This window comes from Muntiacus reevesi, chromosome 11, assembly GCF_963930625.1.
Source record: "Muntiacus reevesi chromosome 11, mMunRee1.1, whole genome shotgun sequence".
In the NCBI taxonomy this organism is placed as follows: Eukaryota; Metazoa; Chordata; class Mammalia; order Artiodactyla; family Cervidae; genus Muntiacus; species Muntiacus reevesi.
Genome location: NC_089259.1, coordinates 68,968,760 through 68,993,720, shown reverse-complemented (window position 1 = coordinate 68,993,720; position 24,961 = coordinate 68,968,760). Strand labels below are relative to the sequence as shown.

Sequence of the window (24,961 nt, the reverse complement as noted above, 5' to 3'; positions counted from 1 at the left end):
ACTTCCTAGAGCAGGAAGTCAGATTGGGGATTGTAATCGAGGGTAGAGTCAAGGTGACCATGCACTCTGGGTGCCAGAAGTGACTAGGATGTTGACACTAGCAGTTGCATCATGCTATGTTCAGATGGACCAGGAGCCCTTTAAGAAACCACCTTTCCCTTCATTACCATCCCTAAGTGGTTTTTTATTTTATATGTTGGAAGATCTAAACTCAGCTCAGGATTCTGTAAAATGTGAACACATTTATTTTTTTACCTCCAGCCCTCTTTAAATCCTCTGGTGCACAGGATGACTCATGGATTATCTGTGGTTCCCAGACACTCCTCTGACCAACCACAGCACAGGTACTCCTGGCAACACCAGTGGAAAGAGGCAGGGCAATGCCAGTCCAGGGTGAGGATTTGGGGGTTAGGATTTCAAGGTATGTGAACCTCTGTCCTGTGAGAATTGAGGAGTGACATTAATGCTTGGAGAAACAAGTACCAGGCTGATATTGAACCTGGAGCACTTGCAGGTCACCCCTAATTAGAATAGAACAGGCAGTGAGTTCTCAGCATGTCTGCCCCGCCCCTTTGTACACCTCCAAGGGGAATGTGGGTGGGGAGGACAAGTCTCCACCTGCCCAGGGCCCTCAGGGTGGAGAGGAGGAACCTGAAGCCTCTGCCTGGACCAGAGACACAGAGACCACCTCCCCAGGTCATCAGGGCTTCTCTCTGAGAGGTGAGGTCTCCACCTGCTGTTGTGTAAGGGGGGTGACCTCAAAGAGCTGGAGTGGGTTCACCCAGTCCCTTGCCCTGAGAGGGGAGGTGTTGCCGGGAGTTATGTCCTCTTCCCAGGACCCTAAGAAGTGGCCTGACCTTGTCTGGTCACTTGTCCTTTGTCTGAGGCCACTTTTACTGATGGTCTCTGGTCTAGGTGGAGGTTGTAGAAGGCATATGTTTGTGTAAATATTCAGTTTGGAGCTCTGCTGATTTGCAGGAGGTAAACAGAATCCTCTGGGTCCCACAGTGGGCTTTGTGCCTTGACTCAGAGCTCGTTCCCCAAGAGCTGCAGCGGGCTTTTGTCTTTATTTCCTAACCCTTTCTTCCAAGTGTCACTTGAGTCTGCTCAACCCAGGAGGTTGAAAAGTGGCTGTTGGTGGCAAAGTTACTGCATGCTAAAAGCAACCACTGAAGTCCACTCAGCAAGGGAGAGGAAGAGGGGCACTGAGCCAAGCAGAAGGGGACCTGCAGAGCAGACCCGTTGTGTGTACGCTGCTGGATCTTGAGAGCATAGCATTAGCCATTAGTTGTTAGTGATACCCACAGTGATGACCTTGAGTCATAAATGATGGGAATGCTTTTTAATTCATTTTTTAAAAAGCATATATAAGGTTTTATTCCCATTAAAAATGAAGCACAATTGACTTATATTAGTTTTAGGTATATAGCGTAGTGATTCAATATTTGTATACATTATAAAGTGATCATTGCAAGTCTAGTTGCCCTCTGTCAACATACAAAGTTATTCCAATATTATTGACTGTATTCCCTATGTTGTACATCACATCTCATTATTTTTTAACTGAAAGATTGTACCTTTTAATCTCCCTGACCTATTTCACTCATTCTCCCCATTCCTCCCTTATTCCATTTTCTTTTAGAAGTCAGGGAAGCAGGTGCCTCTTTTTTAAAGGTTGCGTTCATAATGGATAAAATTTTTTTTTTTAAAAAAATCTGCTTAGAAGTGAAACTTTTCATTGCTATCCAGAAATGTTGGCTTTTATAAATGACTTTTCTCAAGAGTTGTTCTGCATGGTGGCCTGTGAGTAGCACTGAGTTTTCCAAGCCCTTTGTGAAACCAGACTCTGCCATTAAGAATAGAGCAGGTCTCTTCCCAGGATTTCTGTATCATAAAAATGATCATAGCTTACACTTGTTTTTTAGTGTTGGTTTTAGAGTACTTTGAGCTGTTGTGGCTCTCAGTTGTCCCACAATTCCCTGAGGTAAAGAAAGACCTGGAGGGCAGGTGGGCACATGATGGGCTTTGGGTCATGTGACTCGCAGGTGGCCGACCTGGTTTCTGAAGCCCAGTGTTTGGACTCCCAGGCCAGTGTTCTCTGCATTCTGTCGTGAGGCTTCCTCTCCTCCCACAACCTCCACTGAGACTCAGAGTCAAGAGGAGAATTTTTCTGACAACAGCTCTGTGCTCCTCTGTCACCTGCTTTCTACAGAGTTGTGTGTTTTTGTTTTTGTTTTCTGTATGTGTTTACAAATATTTCAAAACTACAAACATCAAATAGGATTGAAGTGTAGCAGAAAATGTCACCTCAGAAAGTGCAGTTTTGGCACAAAGATTATTTTTAACTGATTTTTTTTTTGAGAAATAGACACAGGACAAACTCTAAAGACAGAGCAGAAGTTACCCTTCTGTGAGGGACATTTGCGTTGATGAGGGAAATCTCCATTTGTGAAGGTGTCTTCCTTCCAGTACCCAAAAGAGAAGGATGTCTCTAAATCACAAAACAATCTTGTCAATGGAAAGTACTTAAATCTCCATAATGAACCCAGCCATTTTACTTTTAGCTGCTTTTCCTACTAACTTCTCATATGTGTCCTTGCCAACCTTTCTTTAGCTGGAGATGGTATTTAAGGTGGTGGCTTGGGCCATCTCAGGGAGTTACTCAGATTTTCTCGGAGATGGTAGAATTGGATAAGAAACAATTCAAGTATTTATGGAAATGTAGTGGATAAACTATACTGACTGGGAAGATTCCAGCATCTAACCCTGTGAGAAGTTCCCCTAAGAAGCAAAAGATGAGCCTGAATGTCAAGTGCTTTCAGAAGGTTGATTAACAAGGACTCCACCAAGAAATGTCTGCCTCAGAGACTCTGTGACTCTTGTAGAACTTTGAAATGATTGTTGTGGTATTATATTGGACTGTTTTAAAAATCTTTTATGGTTTCACAGTTATGAAGAATTCTTGTGAAGGAATAAGAACTATGTTCTCAGTTGTTTTGTGGAAAGGGTATTCACTGGGTTAAAGGTTGGTGTCAAAGATGAAGGCTTTATGGGAGCAATTTTTGACCTTGTTCCTACTATCCAGAAAGTTTTCATTTGGTTAGTTTCAAGTTTGTTAATGAACATTTTCTCAATTGTTTTATTTCTCACTCGTTGAGGATTAGGACCAAGAACAGACAGAGGAGGGACTTCCCTAGTGGTCAGTGGTTAAGAATTTTCCTGCCAGTGCAGTGGACATGGGTTTGATCCCTTGTCCAGGAACTAAGATCCCACATGCCTTGGGACCCATCAACTGCATCTACTGAGCCCACTTGATGCAACTACTGAAGCCTGCATGCTCTAGAGCCCCCGGTCTGCAACAAGAGAAGCCAGCGAAACCAGGAGCATGGCCACCACAACTAGAGAGGAGCCCTCACTCACCACAATGAGAGAAGGCCCACACAGCAAGGAGTAGCCCGTGTGTGTCAATGAAGACCCAGCAGAGTCAAAAATAAATAAAGAAGCAAGTAAATAAGATTTTAAAAAAGAGCAGACAGAGGAGTGGAAGTTACGAGCCAGGACTGGCATTTATTGTTCACTGACTGTCGACACTGACTGTCGCTCAGTCATGTCGGTGTCTGCCACCCCATGGACTGCAGCACGCCAGGCTTCCCTGTCCTTCACCACTGGCATTACTCTTTAAAAAATAATAATAATAATAATTTTGACTGCACTGGGTCTTCACTACTGAGCAGGGACTTTTCTCTAATTAAAGTGCGCGGGCTTCTCACTGCAGTGGCTTCTCTGGTTGCAGAGCACAGGCTCTAAGTGTGATGGCTTCAGTAGTAATCACCACATGTGGCTCAGTAGTTGTGGAGCACAGGCTTAGTTGCTCCATGGCATGTGGGATCTTCCCTGACCAGAGATGGAACCTGTGTCCCCTGCATTTGCAGCCAAATTCTTAACCACTAGACTGCCAGGGAAGTCCACAGCATTATTTCTTAATGAGACTGTTTGCTCAACTGGATTGTTAAATACTGTCTCTCAGCAGAAAAAAATCCAATCAGATGGTAATGAGGTGCCTTTATTTTGTACTACTTTTTGGTGAATTTGTTGCATCTATCAATATTCTCTTTAGGGGGTGAGGTTACTCTTATTTCTGTTGTAATTAGAATGGTATCAGGGTCAAAAGGAGAGCTGGGTAACAGGCAACAATGGTTCCCAAAGAAAATTGTAAGTTTTAGGACATTTTGGGATGACAGGTGTTAGTGCTGGGCTTCTGGTAGAGAGCCCTAGGTTTGCAGGCTGCGGCACTGGACTGCCCTCAGCCATGCCTGGGCTGTCATTCTTGTTTCTCTGTGTGAGCCTCCATATTTCTATCTCAGTGAAGTCTATACAAAGTCTGTTTTACAATGTACAATATGAGGGGCTCTTCCATAAACTCTTAGAGTCTCTATGGGTGAATGATAGGGCTTGCTGGAAATGTAACAGTGAACCTTTGTGTTCTTGAGAATAGATCCTCTTACTCTGATCTGAGCATCCTACTCATAATTCTTTAGCTTAACAGTGATCTCTTCTCTGTAGTAGATGAAGCCTTCTATTACCTTGTGGAAGGTGAGGCAGATGGTGTAGTCTGTGAACGTGTGGGTTCATGTGTGCAGAACAAGACAGGAGTGTCAGAGTTTAATGTTACATCCATTTGAGGAGTGGGGACAGCTTTCTCTATATATCCTCATCAGGCACTAGTTTGTTGAGCAGAAAATGTTTGTTAGTTTTGTCTGTGTTTGTTTGGAATTCTCCTTCCCTTCCACTTGCATATCCTTTCCGCAACTTCAGACAGACAGAAGATTGCTATCAAGGAAAGTCTGTCAGTTGCTTATCCTGTCTGTGTTAATAAGGAAGGATTGCTTAAACGGAAACGCTTGCTCCAATGTCAAGTTCCTGAAAGATTTCCAAAGTTTTGACATTTTGTCTTTTGAGAAGTCTGTGGAGGAAATGATGTTGAGGGTCATGATGTTTACTTTTGGCGACGTGGATTTTTGTTGAGTGTTTGGTTTTCTTTGATGGGAGAGAAGGGGACCGTCAAGGGGTGACAAGAGGGAAGAAGTAGGTTGTGGGGTGGAGTAGCCATTTGGCAGGGTGAGCAAGTGTTGCAGTTTTCTACCTTTAGTTTTGGGAAAGAAATTTGCTTTCCCTAAGTCTTACTCAGGGGAGAAGCCTCAGTGTCCCCCACCTCACTGGTTTAGGATTTTAACTTTTGCCTTAGGGAAAAGATGATTGGTAACATTTCCTCCAAACCAGCACCTTCAATAAGTGACTGATGGCAAACCATGGATGAAAATTGTTTTTTAGCTTGATTCCAAGGAACATCCCAGCTTCTAGAGGGTAGAGACATATTGACACAGTGTCCCTTGGGGCTGAGACCCTGAGAACCTCCCCACCTGGTTTCCTTGTGATGTTCCAACAGAGTCTGGGCTCTGTTTTCCTGTTGTACTGATGTGTAAAGTTTGGGGTGGGTACAAGTGAATGCGTTTGTCCCAGTGTATTAGTTCATAAAGACTTTTAAGAAGGTGATAAGAGTGTCTCCCACACATGAACCATTTTGACTTTCTGTTAGGCTGAGATGTTGAAAGAACAGGGGGACAGGGATGGGCTGCCAGCAGAGCTTGTTCGTATGGAAGTAAATTTCTTACCCTTCTTCTGGTGCTAGTGATAAAGAACCCACCTTCCAATGCTGGAGTCATAAAGAGACACAGTTCGATCCCTGGGTGAGGAAGATTCCCTGAAGAAGGAAATGGCAACCCACTCCAGTATTCTTGCCTGGGAAATCCCATGGACAGAGGAGCCTGGTGGGCTACAGTCCACAGGGTCACAAAGAGTTGGACGTGACTGAAGCAACCTAGCACCAGCACCCTAAGAATCACTTGGTATTTTGCCAAATGCATTCTAAAGCACTGGTGGTAGTATTTATTGAGCTTCTAGAGTGTAGTGAGCACAAAGTACTAAGGCTTCATTGTCTTTGAATGTAAAATTTTGGCTTAAGGTTAAAAGTATTGTCTGCTTGTCTAATAGTAGATGGATATTTTCTTTTCAGGTGAATCGTGAATGTAGTGTTTTGCCAAAAATGCCCTTTTAATATGCTAATGGTAAACGTAAAGCTTGTATTAAGAAAACTGGTAGAGCTCACATTTCTAACTAAGCCTTTTTTCCTTTTAGGAAGGCACCAGAGTAGTTCAGCCCATATTTTTGGGGAAAATGATTAATTATGTTGAAAACTCCAATCGCACGGATTCTGCCGCCTTGCATGAAGCCTATGGCTATGCGGCAGGGCTGAGCGCCAGCGTGCTCGTGTGGGCTGTCCTGCACCACTTGTACTTCTATCACATTCAGCGTGTGGGGATGAGGCTGAGAGTAGCCGTGTGCCATATGATCTACCGCAAGGTAAGGGTCACTCTGTTCCACAGTGTTTACCTCCCCTGAAGCATCAGGAACATTTAGGGAAAGTTCTCTGTAAACTAAAAGTTTTATAACTGGAATTGTTTATACTTTACTGGAGAAGCTTGCTATTTGCACCAAGTCAAGTTTCTTTTTGTTGCTGTTTAAGCAAACTTTTCCAATATATAATAAAAAGATTTCTACTGAGATTGGATCAGGACTACATTTTATGACTTTTAGCCACATAATAGCCACTAAATCTGTAATGAAATCTAATTAAAAAATTAAAGTATCAAAGGTATGCCATTGATTTTCAGTGTTTTCATGCCTAATTCTCATAGTGGTATTTCTGGAAATTTTGTTGTTGTTGTTCAGTAAAATCTTCAAAGCTGTATTTAAAAGTAAGCTTCAGGATTGGATCCATAAAATTAAATCTTGGAGAACAGAATGGATTTAAGAAAGGGAATGATTATGTTTTTCAATGGCCCATTTAATCACATTCAGTACTGTTGTGTTAACTAAAGAAAAATATAAATATAATTCAGGCTAAATACAGACTCACTATATGCTATAGTTACAATTGTTTTATTGGTATTAAAGAAAATAATTGGAAATTTTGGATAAAACTTGAAAATTTTCATTGTCTTTAGTAATTTGGGAGAGAATTTGTTGCTGTTCTTTCAAGTTATTTTCATAATACTATATTTCCTTTTTGTTTTTAGTGTGCATTATACAAGTTTTAATAGGACCTGATTTGATGTGTTCAGTGATTTTTATATTGAGAAATGCCACACAACTATTTCATAGCTTACCTTGATCTTAGCTAGTGTAAAAGGAATTAGGATTTCAAGTGTCTTTAGAAAGAAATTGCCACAGATACACCATGTCAACTGTTGAAGGGCTATGTATAAACTTGTTTCTCATTATCTTGTTGCCCTGGGTTATTTGCTTTAAAAAATCCTTATTTAATTGTATTATATACTTAAATTTTTCTGCAAGAGTAGATCTGAAATGTTCTCAAGTGAAAGTGTGAAAGTGAAAGTTGCTCAGTTGTGTCTGACTCTTTGTGACCCCATGGACTATGTAGTTCATGGAATTCTCCAGCCCAGAATACTGGAGTGGGTAGCCTTTCCTCCTCCAGGGGATCTTCCCAACCCAGGGATTGAACCCAGGTTCGATATCTGCAATATCCCGCATTGCAGGCATATTCTTTATCAGCTGAGCCACAAGGGAAGCCCTAAGTGTTCTCAGAAGACACACAAAATGGTAACTACATAAAGTGTGAATATGTTAATTGGTTTTAGTACAGAAATCATTTCCCAATGTATATTTTAACAAACATCCAGTTGTCTAACTTAATACATGTAATTTTTATTAAAAGATAAAATCCTAATCAAAAGCTAAAACCAAACAATTTAAATTGAAATTATCGCTTTTTTTTTTTTTTTTAACCTAGTTGCTACTTATGCTGCTTATCTAGAGCTTCTGTTTCTTGGGAATGATTTTCTTGGCAAAATGTAAAGTGTCTTTTCCTCATCCTTCCTTGAGCAGAGTCTTGTTAATCTCAGCACTGTGAATCCAGGGCCTCTGGCATCTCACTGTGTGTGTTTGGCACAAGAGCTGGTTTCCTCCTGGGTGACATGGAAATGGCAGTGGTGACTGTACACTCTAGCCTGGGTTCTTCATTGTCCCTCATCATATATTTGTTAATCTCTTGCACCTTTCACTGCTTAGGAGATGAGTACTTAGATTTCTCCACAAGTTAGCTAGATGTTTGTCTTTCTAGATTGTGCTTAGCTCCCATAAGTATGTGTGAAATTTCACCAGAACTGCACTGTGAAAACCTTCAATTAGGTGTGAGGTCATGGTTCAGTCAAAGCTCACTCTTTGCTGCACAAGTGAGCCATTGTCCACCTGTTTTTCTTCCTCTTCCCACTAACATCCCCTAGTGAACATTTGGGTTGTTTCTACCTTTTGGCTATTGTGATCATTGCTGCTCTGAACACAAATGTATAAATATCTGTTCAAATTCATACATTTAGTTCTTTTGAGTACATTCCCAGAAGTGGAATTGCTGTATTATATGCTAAGTGTTTAGTTTTTTGAGGAACTGCCATACTCTCTTCTATGACAGCCACATTGTTTTACATTCCCACTTTATCATTGATTTTTCTGTTTAACCTGAGGACTAAATGAAACAGTTTTATGAACCATGAGACTGTTTGGATCTAACTGGTGGTCTTTGAAGCAGCTCATGGTGTCTGTTCAGGTTCCTCAGATCTCTAGGGCATTTTTCTTAACAAATAAAGGAATTGTGCAGCAGAGGCTGTGTTTTTTGTAAAGTCAGCAGACTGGCATTAAGAACAGAGGTTCCCCACAGGAACAGTGTTTTGAACATTATACTCACTCATTTCAGAATGAATAAACTAAGTCCATAGTGTTTAAATGAGGTCACGTACAGAATTAATAATCGATTTCAGATTTATAGTCCGTCCAAGTCCTCTAATTTCTTTCTTTAAGGCAGCCTTTCCACTCTCATCTAGTTTGGCTCAAATTTATTTTGGTTTGTTCGTAAGTCTAAATCAACATCCCTTTATCCTTCAGGCAGGTTCAAGTTCATTGAGTAACAGGATGGAGGATTTTGCTTCTACCTCCTGCTCCTCCCTTTGCTGTTCTTGTGGGTGGGCCTGCCGCCACATTGAGGAGATGAAGGATGAATGTAGGTCCCTAGAGCCCTGCTGTTGGGGGTCACCCTCTTTGTCCTAGCACTGCTCAAGACCCCATGAAAACACATTTCATTTTGCTATGTTGTAAGATTGACTTGGTATCACCTTAGCAATCCAATTCTCTGTATCTTTCTCTTACTAGGTACTTCGTCTGAATAGCTTGGCCATGGGGAAGACCACCACAGGCCAGATAGTCAACCTGCTGTCCAATGATGTGAACAGGTTTGATCAGGTGAGCTGTCCCTGAGGGATCCTCTTCCAGTTCCCATCCTTCTTACTGAGTGTAGCTTATTGGGATGTCAGGTGCAAGGGTTTGGTGTCAGTCAGGGTTCTGTCGAGGACCTAAGACAACAGTCCTTTTTATTCAACTCTCATTTCTTCTGTGTGCAACTTAGATGTAACAATGTGTGTTGTCCTGTGGATGAGAATTTTGTTTTTCTAATAATAGACAGGCAGCAGTGTTCTTTCCCAGCTTGGTTAGTGTCCCTAGGGGTCCTCCTGGTTTGGCCCTTCTTGGCACATGGTGTTGGTGTTTCTGGGCTGTCTTCCTCCTCCTCTGGATGATGAAGGCCTGGTGGGCAGGGGTTGTTCTTTCCCCTGTGTCATATTCAGTGCCTGCTGTGTAGGGAGCCTGTGAGGAATATGCCAAGTAGGTGATCCTCAGTCAAACACAACCTCCTCTCCACCCTCCCACTGCACTTTTTCCCCCAGTTACTTTGTGAATAGATCACATTACCCAGGGCATTGTAGCTGTTGGTCAGGTCTGTATTGCACTAGACTGCTTCTCCTTCAATTATTCATTCATCAAACATGAAGTAAGACTTCTACTCAGTTTCAGGGATAAGTTAGGCTTACTTTTTGCCCTGAAAAAGCCACAGCCTGTCAGGGAGGTAAATACTTAAGTAATTACTGGAGAGAGTAGTAGGTACCGTAATATAGGCTCTCCTGGGGAGATGGTGGCTGAATTTTGGAACAAAGAGAGCTGGGGAAGTCCTGAGCTCATCTGTGTTGTGGATAAAATTCAGAGCTTCCTCCCAGTGCTGCTGGTTGGGTTCTCCCTGGCCGGCCCTGAGCTGCCCCAGAGCTGTGTCAGCTGGGGTGGATGTGTGGATTTCTGCTTTGACAGGTTTAAAACCCACTGTGATCATTTCTGTTTTGGTTCCTGTATCTTCTTTACAAGTACATTACTTCTGTACTGTGTCCTTACTGTTTTTTTTTTTTTTTTTTTTTTAATAACATCCTAAGAATGCTTATCTTTTTCTTTAAGGTGACAATGTTCTTGCACTATCTGTGGGTGGGGCCACTGCAGGCAATCGCAGTGACCGCCCTGCTCTGGATGGAAACAGGAATATCGTGTCTTGCTGGGATGGCGGTTCTCATTTTCCTTCTGCTGTTGCAAAGCTGCTTTGGGATGTGGTTTTCATCACTCCGGTAAGAGAAACACTGGTTTAACAAATAGGTAACATATATTTGGTAACAACTACAATCTGTTGGATGCTTTTGTTTAAAAAATAAAATGCCTTGTCTGGTGTCTTCTTTTTTGTGTTGTAGACCCTTCAGGCTTAGTTTAGCCAGTAGTGGCTCCAGCTTTAAGCTGAAGGATAATCTTGAAGCAGGAAAAGTTATGGCATTTTCCAGACCCTTCCAGCACTGTACCTGAATGTGTAGAGTGTCCCTGAGCACAATGTACCTATATTGAAGTTATTTAAACATTATTAAATAGTAATAATCCTACAGGCTTGTCAGGAAACCTTTGGCCCTTATTAATTCCTGAATATTCAGGAATTAAGAGGAGAGGCACGCCTTTCTCTGGGCTGAGGAATCCAGGCATTTCCTTTGTTAGTTTCTCATTAAGGTGATAAGTACCCTCGCCTTGTGTTTTGTAAATCTGGAATTTTAATCTTTATCTTTGCTGAGAATAACTACCTTGTAAGACAGTATATGTGCCCACACCATGTTGATTAAAACACCTTTGCTTCATCAGAGCTTTGGTCCCCATGTCTTTCTTCCTTTTTCTTCCTCTCTTTCTCTTTATCTCTCTATTTCTGGCTGATTCCCTTGAACGCGAAAGCCGGCTGTGTAACACAGGGAATATTAGCCTCTTTCCTTCTTTCACTTTCTCATCATAGACTCCAGACCACCAGGTTCCGGTCCATTAAAGGACCAACACAGGCTCAATCTTAGCTGCATGTATTTTTGTATGCTTTAGTTAGAGTGATTCTTCCAGTGTGTATATTCGTGTCTTATTTTTAATTCAACGTTTCCATTAATATATAAGTGCCCAAGGACAAAGTCAGTTTTGATTAATTTTTAAAATCAATTTATTTATTTTAACTGGAGGCTAATTACTTTACAATTTTGTGATTTCTGCCATACATTGACATGAATCAGCCACGTGTATATATGTGTACCCCATCCTGAACACCCCTCCCACCTCCCTCCCCATCCCATCCCTCTGGGTTGTCCCAGTACACCAGCTTTGAGTGTCCTGTTTTAATTTTAGTATATGTGCTGCCAAAACGAGCGCAAGTGTCCTGTTTCATGCATCGAACTTGAACTGGTCATCTATTTCACATATAGCAATATATATGTTTCAATGCTGTTCTCTCAAATTATCCCACCCTCACCTTCTCCCACAGAGTCGAAAAGTCTATTCTTTATATCTGTGTCTCTTTTGCTGTCTCACATATGGGGTCATTGTTACCATCTTTCTAAATTCCATATATATGCATTAATATACTGTATTGATGTTTTTCTTTCTGACTTACTTCACCCCGTATAATGGGCTCCAGTTTCATCCACCTCATTAGAACTGATTCAAATGTGTTCTTTTTAATAGCTGAGTCATATTCCATTGTGTATATGTACCACTGCTTTCTCATCCATTCATCTGCTGATGGATATCTAGGTTGCTTCCATGTCCTAGAATTGTAAACAGTGCTGTGATAAACATTGGGGTACACATGTCTGTTTCAATTCTGGTTTCCTCAGTGTGTATGCCCAGCAGTGGGATTGCTGGGTCATATGGCAGTTCTATTTCCAGTTTTTTAAGGAATCACTACACTGTTCTCCATAGTGGTTGTACTAGCTTGCATTCCCACCAACAGTGTAAGAGGGTTCCCTTTTCTCCACACAATCTCCAGCATTTATTGTTTGTAGAATTTTTGATAGCAGCCATTCTGACCAAAATGAGATCATACTTCATTGTGATATTGATTTGCATTTATCTGATAATGAGTGATATTGAGCATCTTTTCATGTGTCAGCCATCTGTATGTCTTCTTTGGAGAAATGTCTGTTTAGTTATTTGACCCATTTTTGGATTGGGTCATTTATTTTTCCAGTATTGAGCTGCATGAGCAGCTTGTATATTTTTAAGATTAATTCTTTGTCAGTTGCTTCGTTTGCCACTTCTCCCATTCTGAAGGCCGTCTTTTCACCATGTTTATAGTTTTCTTCATTGTGCAAGAGCTTTTAAGTTTAACTAGTTCCCATTTGTTTATTTTTGCTTTTATTTCCATTACTCTGGGAGGTGGGTCATAAAGGATCTTTCTGTGATTTATGTCAGAATGTTTTGCTTATGTTTTCCTCTAGGAGTTTTAAAGTTTCTGGTCTTACATTAAGATCTTTCATCCATTTTGAGTTTATTTTTGTGTATGTTGTTAGAAAGTGTTCTAGTTTCATTCTTTTACAGGCTGTTGACCAGTTTTCGCAGCAAAACTTGTTAAAGAGATTGCCTTTTCTCCACTGTATATTTTTGCCTCCTTTGTCAAAGATAAGGTATCCATAGGTACATGGATTTATCTCTGGGCTTTCTGTTTTGTTCCACTGATCTATATTTCTGTCTTTGTGCCTATACCATTCTGTCTTGATGACTGTAGCTTTGTAGTAGAGCCTAAAGTCAGCCAGGTTGAGTCTTCCAGTTCCATTCTTCATTCTCAAGATTGCTTTGGCTAGTCGAGGTTTGTTATATTTCCATACAAATTGTGAAATTATTTGTTCTAGTTTTTTGAAAAATACCGATGGTAGCCTGATAGGGATTGCATTAAATCTATAGATTGCTTTGGTTAGTATACTCTTTTTTATTATATTGATTCTTCCAATCCATGAACATGGTATATTTCTCCATCTATTTGTGTCATCTTTGATTTCTTTCAGCAATGTTTTTTAGCTTTCTATACACAGGTCTTTTGTTTCTTTATGTAGATTTATTCCTAAGTATTTTATTCTTTTCATCGCAGTGGTGAATGGAATTGTTTCCTTAATTTCTCTTTCTGTTTTCTCATTGTTAGTGTATAGGAATGCAAGGGATTTCTGTGTATTAATTTTATATCCTACAACTTTACTATGTTCATTGATTAGCTCTTGTAATTTTCTGGCGGTGTCTTTAAGATTTTCTATGTAGAGGATCATGTCATCTATAATCAGTGAGAGTGTTACTTCTTTTCCAATCTGGATTCCTTTTATTTCTTTTCCTGTTCTGACTGCTGTGGCCAAAACTTACAAAACTATGTTGAATAGTAGTGGTGAGAGTGGGCACCTTTATCTTGTTCCTGACTTTAGGGGAAATGCTTTCTATTTTTTGCCATTGAGGATAATGTTTGCTGTAGGTTTATCATATATGGCTTTTATTATGTTGAGGTATGTTCCTTCTATACCTGCTTTCTGGAGGGTTTTTATCATAAATGGATGTTGAATTTTGTCAGAGGCTTTCTCTGCATCTATTAAGATAATCATATGGTTTTTATCTTTCAATTTGTTAATGTGGTGTATCACATTGTTTGATCTGTGAAAATCAATGAATCCTTGCATCCCTGGGATAAAGCCCACTTGGTCATGATGTATGATCTTTTCAATATGCTGTTGGATTTTGTTTGCTAGAATTTTGAGAAGTTTTACATCTATGTTCATCAGTGATATTGGCCTGTGGTTTTCTTTTTTTGTGGCATCTTTGTCTGGTTTTGATATTAGGGTGATGGTGGCCTCATAGAATGAGTTTGGGAGTTTCCCTTCCTCTGCAGTTTTCTGGAAGATTTTGAGTAGGATAGGTGTTAGCTCTTTAAATTTTTGGTAGAATTCACCTGTGAAGCCATCAGGTCCTGGGCTTTTGTTTGCTGGAAGATTTTTGATTACAGTTCTGATTTTCATGTTTGTGATTGGTTTGTTAAGATTTTCTATTTCTTCCTGGTTCAGTTTTGGAAGGTTGTACTTTCCTAAGAATTTGTCCGTTTCTTCCAAGTTAACCATTTTATTCACATATAGTTGCTGATACTAGTCTCTTATGATCCTTTGTATTTTTGTGTTGTCTGTTGTGATTTCTCCATTTTCATTTCTAATTTTGTTGATTTGATTCTTCTCCATTTTTTCCCTTGATGAGTCTGGCTAATGATTTGCCTATTTTATTTACCTTCTCAAGGAACCAGCTTTTAGTTCTGTTGATTTTTGCTATAGAGTCCTTTGTTTCTTTTTCATTAATTTCTGCTCTAATTTTTATGATTTCTTTCCTTCTATTAACCCTGGGGTTCTTCATTTGTTTTTATTTTCTAGTTGGTTTAGGTGTAATGATAGGTTATTTATTTGATTTTTCTCTTGTTTCTTGAGGTGAGCATGTACTGCTATTAACCTTCATCTTAGCACTGCTTTTACTGTATCCCATAGGTTTTTGGTTGTTGGGTTTTCGTTTTCATTTGTTTCTATGCATATTTTGATTTCCTTTTTGATTTCTTCCATGATTTGCTGGTTATTCAGAAGCATGTTGTTTAGCCTCCATATGTTTGTATTTTTAATAGCCTTTTCCCCTCTAGTTGACATCTAATCTTACCATGTTGTGATCCAAAAAGATGCTTGAAGTGATTTCAATTTTTTAAAAATTTACTAAGGCTAGATTTATGGCCCAGGATGTGATCTATCCTGGTGAATGTTCCATGTGCACTTGAGAAAAAGGTGAAATTCATTGTTTTGGGTGAAATGTCCTATAGATATCAATTAGCTCTAACTGGTCCATTGTATCATTTAAAGTTTGTGTTTCCTTGGTGATTATCTGTTTGGTTGATCTATCCATAGGTGTGAGTGGGATACTAAATTTCTCCACTGTTATTGAGTTACTGTTACTTTTCCGTTTCAAACTTGTTAGCATTTACCTTATATATTGAGGTGCTCCAATGTTGGGTGTATGAAAGTGAAAGTCGCTCAGTCATGTCCGACGCTTTGTGACCTCATAGATTTTACAGTCCATGGAATTCTCCAGGCCAGAATACTGGAGTGGGTAACCTTTCCTTTCTCCAGGGGACCTTCCCACCCCAGGGATTGAACCCAGGTCCCCCTCATTGCAGGCAGATTATCAGCTGAGCTATAAGGGAAGCCCAAGAATACTGGAATGGGTCTCCTATCCCTTCTCCAGTGGATCTTCCCAACCCAGGAATTGAACTGGGGTCTCCCATATTGCAGTCAGATTCTTTACCAGCTGAACCACAAGGGAAGGTCAAGATTTCTAGACTGGGTAGCCTATCCCTTCTCTAGAAGATCTTCCTGACCCAGGCATCAAATAGGGGTCTCCTGCATTGCAGGCAGATTCTTTATAAACTGAGCTATGAGGGAAGCCCTTTTTGGGTGCATATGTATTTATAATTGTTATATCTTCTTCTTGGATTGGTCCTTTGACCATTATGTAGTGCCCTTCTTTGTCTCTTTTCACAGCCTTTCTTTCAAAGTCTATTTTATTTGACATGAGTATTGTGACTCCTGCTTTTTTTTGGTCTCCATTTGCATGAAATACCTTTTCCAGCCCTTCACTTTCAGTCTGTATGTGTCCCTTGTTTTGAGGTTGGTCTCTTGTAGACAGCATATATAGGGGGTTGTTTTTGTATCCTTTCAGCCAGTCTTTGTCTTTTGATTGGGGCATTCAACCCATTTACATTTAAGGTAATTATTGATAATTATGATCCTGTTGGCATTTATTTTGTTGTTTTGAGTTTGAGTTTATAAACCTTTTCTGTGTTTCCTGTCTAGAGAAGATCCTTTAGCATTTGTTGAAGATCTGGTTTGGTGGTGCTGAATTCTCTCAGCTTTTGCATGTCTGTAAAGCTTTTGATTTCTCCTTCATATTTGAATAAGATGCTTGCTGGGTTTAGTAATCTGGGTCGTAGGTTTTTCTCTTTTACCACTTTAAGTATGTCCTGCCATTCCTTTCTGACCTGAAGAGTTTCTATTTTAAGATCAGCTGTTACCCTTATGGGGATCTCCTTGTTGGTTATTTGTTGCTTTTCCCTTGCTGCTTTTAATATCTCTCTTTGAGTTTGATCTTTGTTAGTTTGATTAATATGTGTCTTGGGGTGTTTCACCTTGGGTTTATCCTGTTTGGGACTCTCTGGGTTTTTTGGACTTTCCTTCCCCATTTTAGGGAAGTTTTCAACTATTATCTCCTCAAATTTTCTCATGCCCTTTCTTTTTATCTTCTTCTTCTGGGAATCCTATGATTTGAATGTTGGGGCATTTTTTCTTTTTTCCTCTCTGCTTCATTTATTTCCACCATTCTATCTTCCATCTCACTTATCCTATCTTCTGCCTCAATCATTCTACTTTTGTTTCCCTCCAGAGGGTTTTTGATCTCAATTATTGCATTATTCATTGACTCTTCTTTATCTCTTCTATGTCCTTGTTAAACATTTCTTGCATCTTCTCAATCCTTTCTCTAGTCTATTTATCTGTAACTCCATTTTGTTTTCAAGATTTTGGATCAGCTTTACTATCATTATTTTGAATTCTTTTTCAGGTAGACTCCATATCTCCTCCTCTTTTGTTTGACTTTGTGGGCATTTATCATGTTCCTTTACCTGCTGAATAGTTCTCTGCCTTTTCATTTTGTTAGATTGCTGCGTTTGGGGTTCCCTTTCTGTTTGCTGGCTGTTCATGGTTCCTCTGTATTGTGGAGCCTTCTCCCTGTGGATGGGGTTGGACTAGTGATTTGTCAAGGTTTCCTGGCTAGGGGAGCTTGTGTCTGTATTCTGGTGGGTGGAAATGGATCTCTTCTCTCTGAAGTGCCATGAAGCGTCCAGTAGTGAATTTTGGGGTGTCTATGGGTTTAGCATGGCTTTGGGCAGCCTGTCTTTTAATGCTCAGGGCTGTGTTCCTGCTTTACTGGAGAATTAGCATGGTATATCTTGCTCTGGAACTCTTGGGTGGAGCTGGTTTCAGTGTAGGAATGTAGCCTTTTGAGTAAGCTCTTGTCTATTAATATTCCCTGGAATCAGGAGTTCTCTGATGTTCTCAAGTTTTGGAGTTAAACCTTCTCCCTCTGGCTTCCAGTCTTATTCTTACAGTAGCCTCAAGACTTCTCCATCCATATAACACAGATGATAAAACATCTAGGTTAATGGTGAAACAATTCTCCACAGTGAGGGACACCCAGAGAGGTTCATAGACTTACATGGAGAAGAGAAGAGGGAGAAGGGAGATAGAGGTGACCAGGAGGAAAAGAGGAGGAGTCAAAAGGGGAGAGAGCAATCTAGCCAGTAATCAATTCCCTAAGTGCACTCCACAGTCTGGAACACCCAGAGAGATTCAAAGAGTTACACAGAGAAGAGAAGAGTGAGGAGGGAGGTAGAGAGGTGACCAGGAGGAAATGAGGGGACTCAAAATGGGAGAGACCAAATCTAGCCTTTAATTAGTTCCATAAATGTCCTCCACAGCCCAGAACACCCAGAGACATTCACAGAGTTAAGTAGAGAAAAGAAAGGGGAGGGAGGAGATAGAAGTGACCTGGGGCAGAAAAGGGAGAGTCAAAAAGGGAGACAGAAATAAAACCAGCCAGCAATTTCACACCCCTAAGAGAAAATAAGTACTGAAGGTTAGATTCCTAAAGGTACAAAATTGAAAACAAATACCAAAAAGCAAAGATTAAAAATCTAGAGTAGAGGTTAGACTCTCAGAAATACAATATTAAAATTACAAAACAAAATCAATCACAAAATTATATATATATAATATATGAATATATAAAAATTCATATATATATATGAATTTGCTTTAAAATGGGGTCTTTTTGCAAGACAATAGGTTATAAAATGAAAATTAAAGGAGTAATAAGGAACTTAAATTATAAAATTAAAAAGTAATAATAGTAAAAATATATCTAGGAATGTCTCTGGAGCTATTGTGGGCATTGTGGGGTCAGTTCAGTTTCAGATAGTTCCTTGTTCCAGCTTGTACTTCTTCTCAAGGTCTATAGGCCCCTCCAATGCTTAGTCAATGTTAACTACAGGGTTTTAATCTGTTGCACCTGTCACTTCCAGAGTGGTTCCCTCTTCTTTATTTTGTCTTCCTCTGTTTGCAAGTCTCTTCAGGGTCTAATTTCCATCCTGACACAAGGGGGAAAAGGTGGTCACTTATTTAAGCTCACTTGTTCATTTGTGTTGTGGGGAGGGAGGGACACTGCAAACAGATTTTGCTGGCATATGTGGGGAGTTTTCACAGTGTAAGGACCACACTGGGTTTGCCAAAGCTCAAGGTGGCATGTGCCTCCTGGGTCTACACTGCTCAGGCTCCAGGGTGCTCTGCAGGGGTACTGTCCAAAGAGCGCCTTCCTTTTTGGGCACTTCACAGGTCTAAGCTGCTCAGGTTCTTGGGTATTCCACAAGGGCACAGAGTCTGTTGGGTGTGCATTTTGTGCCCTTCCCAGGTCCAAGCAGCTCAGGCGACCAGGTGCTTGGCGAGTGCACTGTCCCACGTGGGTCGTGCGTCTTAATCACCTCCCTGGTCCTGGCTGGTTGGTGTCCCGGGTGCACCACAAGAGCACCATCTCAGGTGTGCCGTGTGAGAGGCGTGTCTCCTCTGGCGAGCTGATCTCAGGCTGCGACACTCCTGGCAGGTGTCAACTGTCCAGGATCCCAGGAGGATGTGGTTAGCAACTGGGAGGCTGCTCACAGTTTGGTGGAGGATGCTGGTCCCTGGGGTGGAGATTGCAGCAGCCCTTGCCCTGCAGCTTTGGCTGTCACACGTCTGCCTCTCTGCCTCTGAGGGGTGGGGCTGGGGGCGGGAGGGGAGCTGGGGGGCTGTATGAAGCCAGCTAGCTCTTTTTTGGTGTTAGCTCAATCCTTTGTTCTATGAGCAGGCCAGGCTATGCGTTAGAGCCTTTTGCAGGAAAGTTCTTTTTTTTTTTTATTTTCTCTCTGGCAATTCCACCGTTTGGGTTTCTATCTCATGTTAACTCCCTCAGAATGTCCTCAGGGCTTTGAGGCCCAGTCCTTGTCTTAAAGCTCCGATTATGTAGCCTGTGCCTCCCTGTCCAGTCCACACTTGTTGATAGTGTATGTGAGTGTCTGGGCTACTTCTCCACTGGCAGCTGCGGTTAGGTGCATATTCTGTGTTTTTTTTTCCTCCTGGTTATGTTGCCCTCTGAAATTCCAAAACTCCCCACAGACCCGCCTGTGAGAGGGGTTCCTACTGTGTGGAAACTTCTCCTCCTTCACAACTCCCTCCCCAGGACAGGTCTCTGTCCCTAACTCTTTTTTCTTTCTTTTTGGCTTTTATGTTTTGTCCTACCTCTTTTCAAAGAGAATAGGCTGCCCTTCTCGGTGCCTGGTGACTGCCAGCGTTTAGAAGTTGTTTTGTGGAAGTTGCTCAGCATGCAAATGATCTTTTGATGAATTTGTGGGGGGAAAGTGGTCTCCCCATCCTATTTCTCTGCCATCTTGGGACCGCCCCCAGTCTTGATTAATTATATCTTTGTTAGGACTTCTCTGGTGGCTTAGATGGTAAAGTATCTGCCTACAATGTGGGAGACCCGGTTCGATCCCTGGGTCGGGAAAATCCTCTGGAGCAGGAAATGGCAACCCACTCCAGTACTCTTGCCTCAAAAATCCCATGGACAGAGGAGTGTGATAGGCTACACTCCATGGGGTTGCAAAGAGTTGGACACGACTGAGTGTCTTCACTTTCACTTTCATAAAGTCCCACAGTCTCAGCAGCATATGTGATAGAGAATAACTGGTGATAAAGGGCCTAATGGTGATGAGTTAGAGCTGAGGCAGGTTCCAGAGGGTTGGAAGTGGGTCACTGTCCAGATTGTCAGGTGGTGAAAATGTGTAGTTTGAAGCTAGCTGAGTTCTTTTGTGTCAGTGTGTACCATTACATGTGGTATTTTTCTTTACTTGAAATTTCTTTTCCTCTCTTTGCTGTGGAGAGATGTTCCTTATCCTTCAAGGCCCTGTTCCAGTGCTACAAGGTCTCTGAAGTTTTTCTTGTTCTCCTTTCCTGGTGTTATTAACAACTTCAGCTTTTCTGTTCCCCAGAATTTTATTCCTATTTTATTACAGCACAGACACTGTTTTCCTGTTACATTCCTTTCTGCCTTTCCTGTTCACCCACCATCTTCTTGGGCAGATGGTTTATATCTGACTCACTTCAGGTCTTCCTTGGCTGATACTGCAAGTTCTCTGAGTTAGTCTTTGAATTAGGCTGAGTTGTTGACTTCCTAGAAGTCTTTCTCTCCATCTGTTCTTTGAGTAGGACCTGCTTGTGATGTCAGCACAAAAGAGCTGTAGAGAATCATTTGATCTCTGGTCCCTCCCTGTGCCCGCTGATGCTGCGGCCACAGAAAGTTAGTATGTGATCACTAAGGCTCATCTCTCATGTCTGTTCCCTTAGGAGTAAGACTGCAGCTCTCACAGATGACAGGATCAGGACCATGAGTGAATTTATAAGTGGCATCAAAACAGTAAAAATGTATGCTTGGGAAAAGTCACTTATAGACCTTATTACCAGATTTAGAAGGTAAGTTTTTGTATATATCACATCATATTTTTGTACTCCCCTCCACATTTTTTACTGAATTTATTTATTACTTTTGGAGGATAATTACTTTACAATGTTGTGGTGGTCTCTGCTATACATCAAGATGAATCATTCATAATAATATATATATAATATAAATATATAATTATATATATTATATATATATCTATCTCCCCTCCTTCTTGAGCCTCCGCCCTCCACCCCACCATTCCACATCTCTAGGTCATCACAAAGCACCAGGCTAGATTCCCTGTGTTATATAGCAGGAATGTTATATAGCAGCTTCTACTAGTTATCTATTTTACACTTAACAGTGTATATATGTCAATGCTACTTTCTCAATCTGTCCTACCTTCTCCCTCCCCCTTTGTTTCTCTGAGATTGTTCTCTGCATCTGTGTCTCCATTTAATCTCTGTGAATAGGTTCATCAGTTATATTTTTCTAGATTCCATATATATGCATTAATATTTGCTTTTCTCTTTCTGATTTACCTCACTCTGTATAACAGTTTCTAGGATCACCTGTGTTACGACAGTTGACATTTCTGAATGAATTTTGAAGTCTTACCAAGTTTTCCACATTATGGTGAACTTAAATGCTATGTAGTCCACCCCCAAAATGTGGCAGAAAGTTTAAGTAGAATAGGGGGGACATCATTTTAACCTGCTCCTCCACTTACTGTCTTCTTAAAGGAAAAATTTCTATATGCTTCTTACTTATACAGAAATGAATTTCCAAGTATTTCTTTGTACTACAAACCCCCCAAAAGCAGTAATTTCAAGATGTTCATATTTTTTCCTGTCTTTTATTTTTACCTAACAATACTCCTTAGTTTTTTCACTGTCTGTAAAGTTCTTTCACATATGAAAATTAATTACAAAAGAACTCCACAAGGTAAGTTTTGTTTTCATAACCAATATAGAAACATAAACAGATACATGATGGTTAAATGTTTCAGGTAGCAGAGTATGTAATTACTGGAAATCAGTCTTTAGCTGAAAAGTCCCAAACCTTTTCTTCTTCTGATGATAGCAGGTATATTTTCTGTCCCTCCATAACATCTGTCCTATATTGGTAGAGTTTGCATGTGAGGAAGTTTCCTCTCTGCCCCAGCTGACGTCCTCTGCTTTGTACAATTTCAGGATCCTGGGAAGAACCTGGTTTTCTGTCTTTTCTCTTGAGGCAGGTGGCCTTTGCCTATTGTCAATGCAGGGTACAGGATGGGCTTGTTGTTATCGTTTAGTCTCTAAATTGTGTGCGTCTCTTTATGACCCCATGTAGTATAGCCTGCCAGGCACCTCTGTCCATGGGATTTTCCAGGCAAGAATACTGGAGTGGGTTGCCATTTCCTCCTCCACAGAAGATGCTAGCACTTGAGACGATGACACTCAAATTAAAACTATAGCTTGATGGAGCACAAATGGTGAGATTATAGAGATTGGATGTAACTGTGTCAGGCAAAACTTTATGAATCATTATTATTCATTCCAAACAGAGCCATGAAAACACTATGTTGTTTTCTTTGTAGAATACTTTTTTACATTTTCTTGTCTACAGTATTTTTCTACATCTTTCATTTAAATATCTGACACAGCTCCCTGTCACTTCTTAATTTGCACCTTTGTGGGGACCCTCCCTCTGCTGGGAATACACTCTGATCTTCCTTATTCTCTGGCCTCTGCCAACCCTGACTCCAGCTTATCTTCTCAAGATCCACATTCATGCAACTTGCTCTCACTCCACTGCTCTGTGTTACACAATTCTGCTCTGAGCTCCTGTGGGGGCTGTGCGGCTGCCTCTTTCTAATGTTTTCTTGTCTCACAGTTTGGGGTTGTCTTATTCTCTTCCTCCACAAGTTCATGAACTCCTGGAGGTGATGGGCTATGTCTTTCTGTCATTAGTGAGGGGCCTGGCCCAGGACTTGTGGTTTTGAATGCTTGTTGAATGATGTTCAAACCCAGGCTCATTGGTCCAAAATGTTTAAAAGAGTGTGACTCTAAGTCTTCTTTAGTTGGAAGAGTGAAGTGGTGTTGCAGTGTGTGGTCCTGGTTTGGGGACAGACCTCCAGGTGTGCACTGTGTAGTGTTTCCATCATGTGAGGGATAGTTTACCTGTGACTCCCTAGAAAGTGGCCACTCACACAGGGCACTTGAATTCATGCCTTGGATGTTGGTGATTGTTTTAAAATCTATTTTCTACTCTCTTTTCCAGAAAGGAAATTTCCAAGATTCTGAAAAGTTCCTATCTTAGAGGAATGAATTTGGCATCATTTTTTGCTGTAACCAAAATCATGATTTTTGTCACCTTCATCACCAATGTGGCTCTGGAAAAGGTGATTACAGCCAGCCAAGTGTTTGTGGTGGTGACGCTGTATGAGGCTCTGCGGTTTACGAGCACTCTCTACTTCCCCATGGCCATTGATAAGGTGTCAGAGGCCATCGTCAGCATCCGAAGAATCAAGGTTTGGGAACAAATAACTTTTTAAAGTTGTAGGTGTATTTTACATAAAATGCCTTATTTTATTTGGTGTGACTGTGCCATTTAGGTGAGGTTTAGCTCTCTGTGCCAAAGCTGGAGTCATTCCAAACTCTCTTGTGTACTCCACTCTCTTCTTTGATGGAGTATATTATAAATACCATAAGTTCCCTGCTCATTTATTGGCAACAGTAGGAACAACACAGGACTCTCTACATACAAATGATGACTTCAGGGTGATTAATATGTCTAAAGACAAGAGAAGCGAACAGGTTGCCTCTCCTTTGCTAACTCAAAACTAGGTAGTGAGTGTACACAGCCCTGGAGTGAACAGGATTCCTCTCTGGGCCTGGAAGGAAAAAACTTGGTGAGAGATCCTTGCTCCTTGGTGGAAGATTCACTTAGTTCTCTGTTGGAAATGGGTTCTTTCCTCCATAGGTGGTTTGCTTGTTAATTTCTGAGCTTGCCTTTTGGATCTGCCTTTTCCTCTCTGCCTCTTTTCACTGCTTAATTCTGTCTCTAACTGGACTCTTCCCTTCAAATTTGTGATTCCAACCATACCCACTATGATTTTTTCCTGGCTGTCCCTAAATTGCCTTGGGCAAATAATTTATATCATCAAGACAAGGGCCTGGCACACAGTAGGTGCTCAGTTATTCATGTGTTTATGAATAAATCTAAAATTAAAATAAACTGGTTCTGTGAGTCAGCCTGGGCATGAGCTTGAGTGTCTAGGCTTTATGAAAAATCTGATTTGTTTCTACTTCTCCATAGTGATGGGCAGCTAGTAATAGACCTCTAGTGAAGTTAGATAGTTCTCCATGTGATTATATTTTATTTTTGGTTCTTGTCATAAAAGCCAGTCTTTTTTTGTGATGAAGTTTCTATGCTATAAAAAACCATTTCCCATAAAACACATCAGTCATATGGGGTCAGTTCTGGTCCCCTGAGTTTGTCATTCTTTCTGATGGGGGCTTCTAGCAACGCTTATAAGGCTTGGTCCATGCAACTTGTTAAAAAATTGCTTTTTCATGGCTTTCACATCTTGAAATAAGACATTTAGGAGTATCCTTGGACTGTAGTGACATTCTTAGTGACACATTAACCTATCCAGATGGAAGCTTCATATGTGTGTTGTGCTATTGTGGTTTTGTTATTACTGCTGCCACTGTTGCTATCCTTGGTCATAGCTACCAGTGATCTACTTGTGGTCTGGGCCGTCTTGAACCCTTTATGTATCATGCCATCTCATTTAATCAGGAAAGCAATTGAGTGTGTAAACATTAGTGCTGCTGCTTTACAGGTAAGGAAACAGGTTCCTGTATCAGTTGAAATAGCTCACCCATCCTCACACAGCTTGCAAATGACAGAGGTAGGATTTTGACCAAAGCCTGATTTCTTAACCATTGTTACATTGCTTTCTATGTACCTTCTGTCATGTGGACTATCTCATTAAATATGGTTTTTATCATCTCTTCTTACTCTGAAGACCTTTGAAGTCCCTGGTTTTTGAAGAATCAAGTTTTAAAATCTGAGCTCCACTGGCCTCTCTGTT

The 24,961-nt window shown here is 40.8% G+C and overlaps 1 protein-coding gene across 1 annotated transcript in view; it reads left to right on the top strand.

Moving 5' to 3' along the window:
- LOC136144154 (ATP-binding cassette sub-family C member 4-like) overlaps positions 1-24,961 on the top strand; it is a 203,580-nt gene that overhangs the window by 17,447 nt on the left and 161,172 nt on the right. The window contains 5 exon segments of the mRNA XM_065901812.1: positions 6,196-6,420; positions 9,283-9,372; positions 10,408-10,571; positions 20,784-20,909; positions 23,143-23,392. Coding sequence (XP_065757884.1) covers positions 6,196-6,420; positions 9,283-9,372; positions 10,408-10,571; positions 20,784-20,909; positions 23,143-23,392 — 855 coding nt within the window.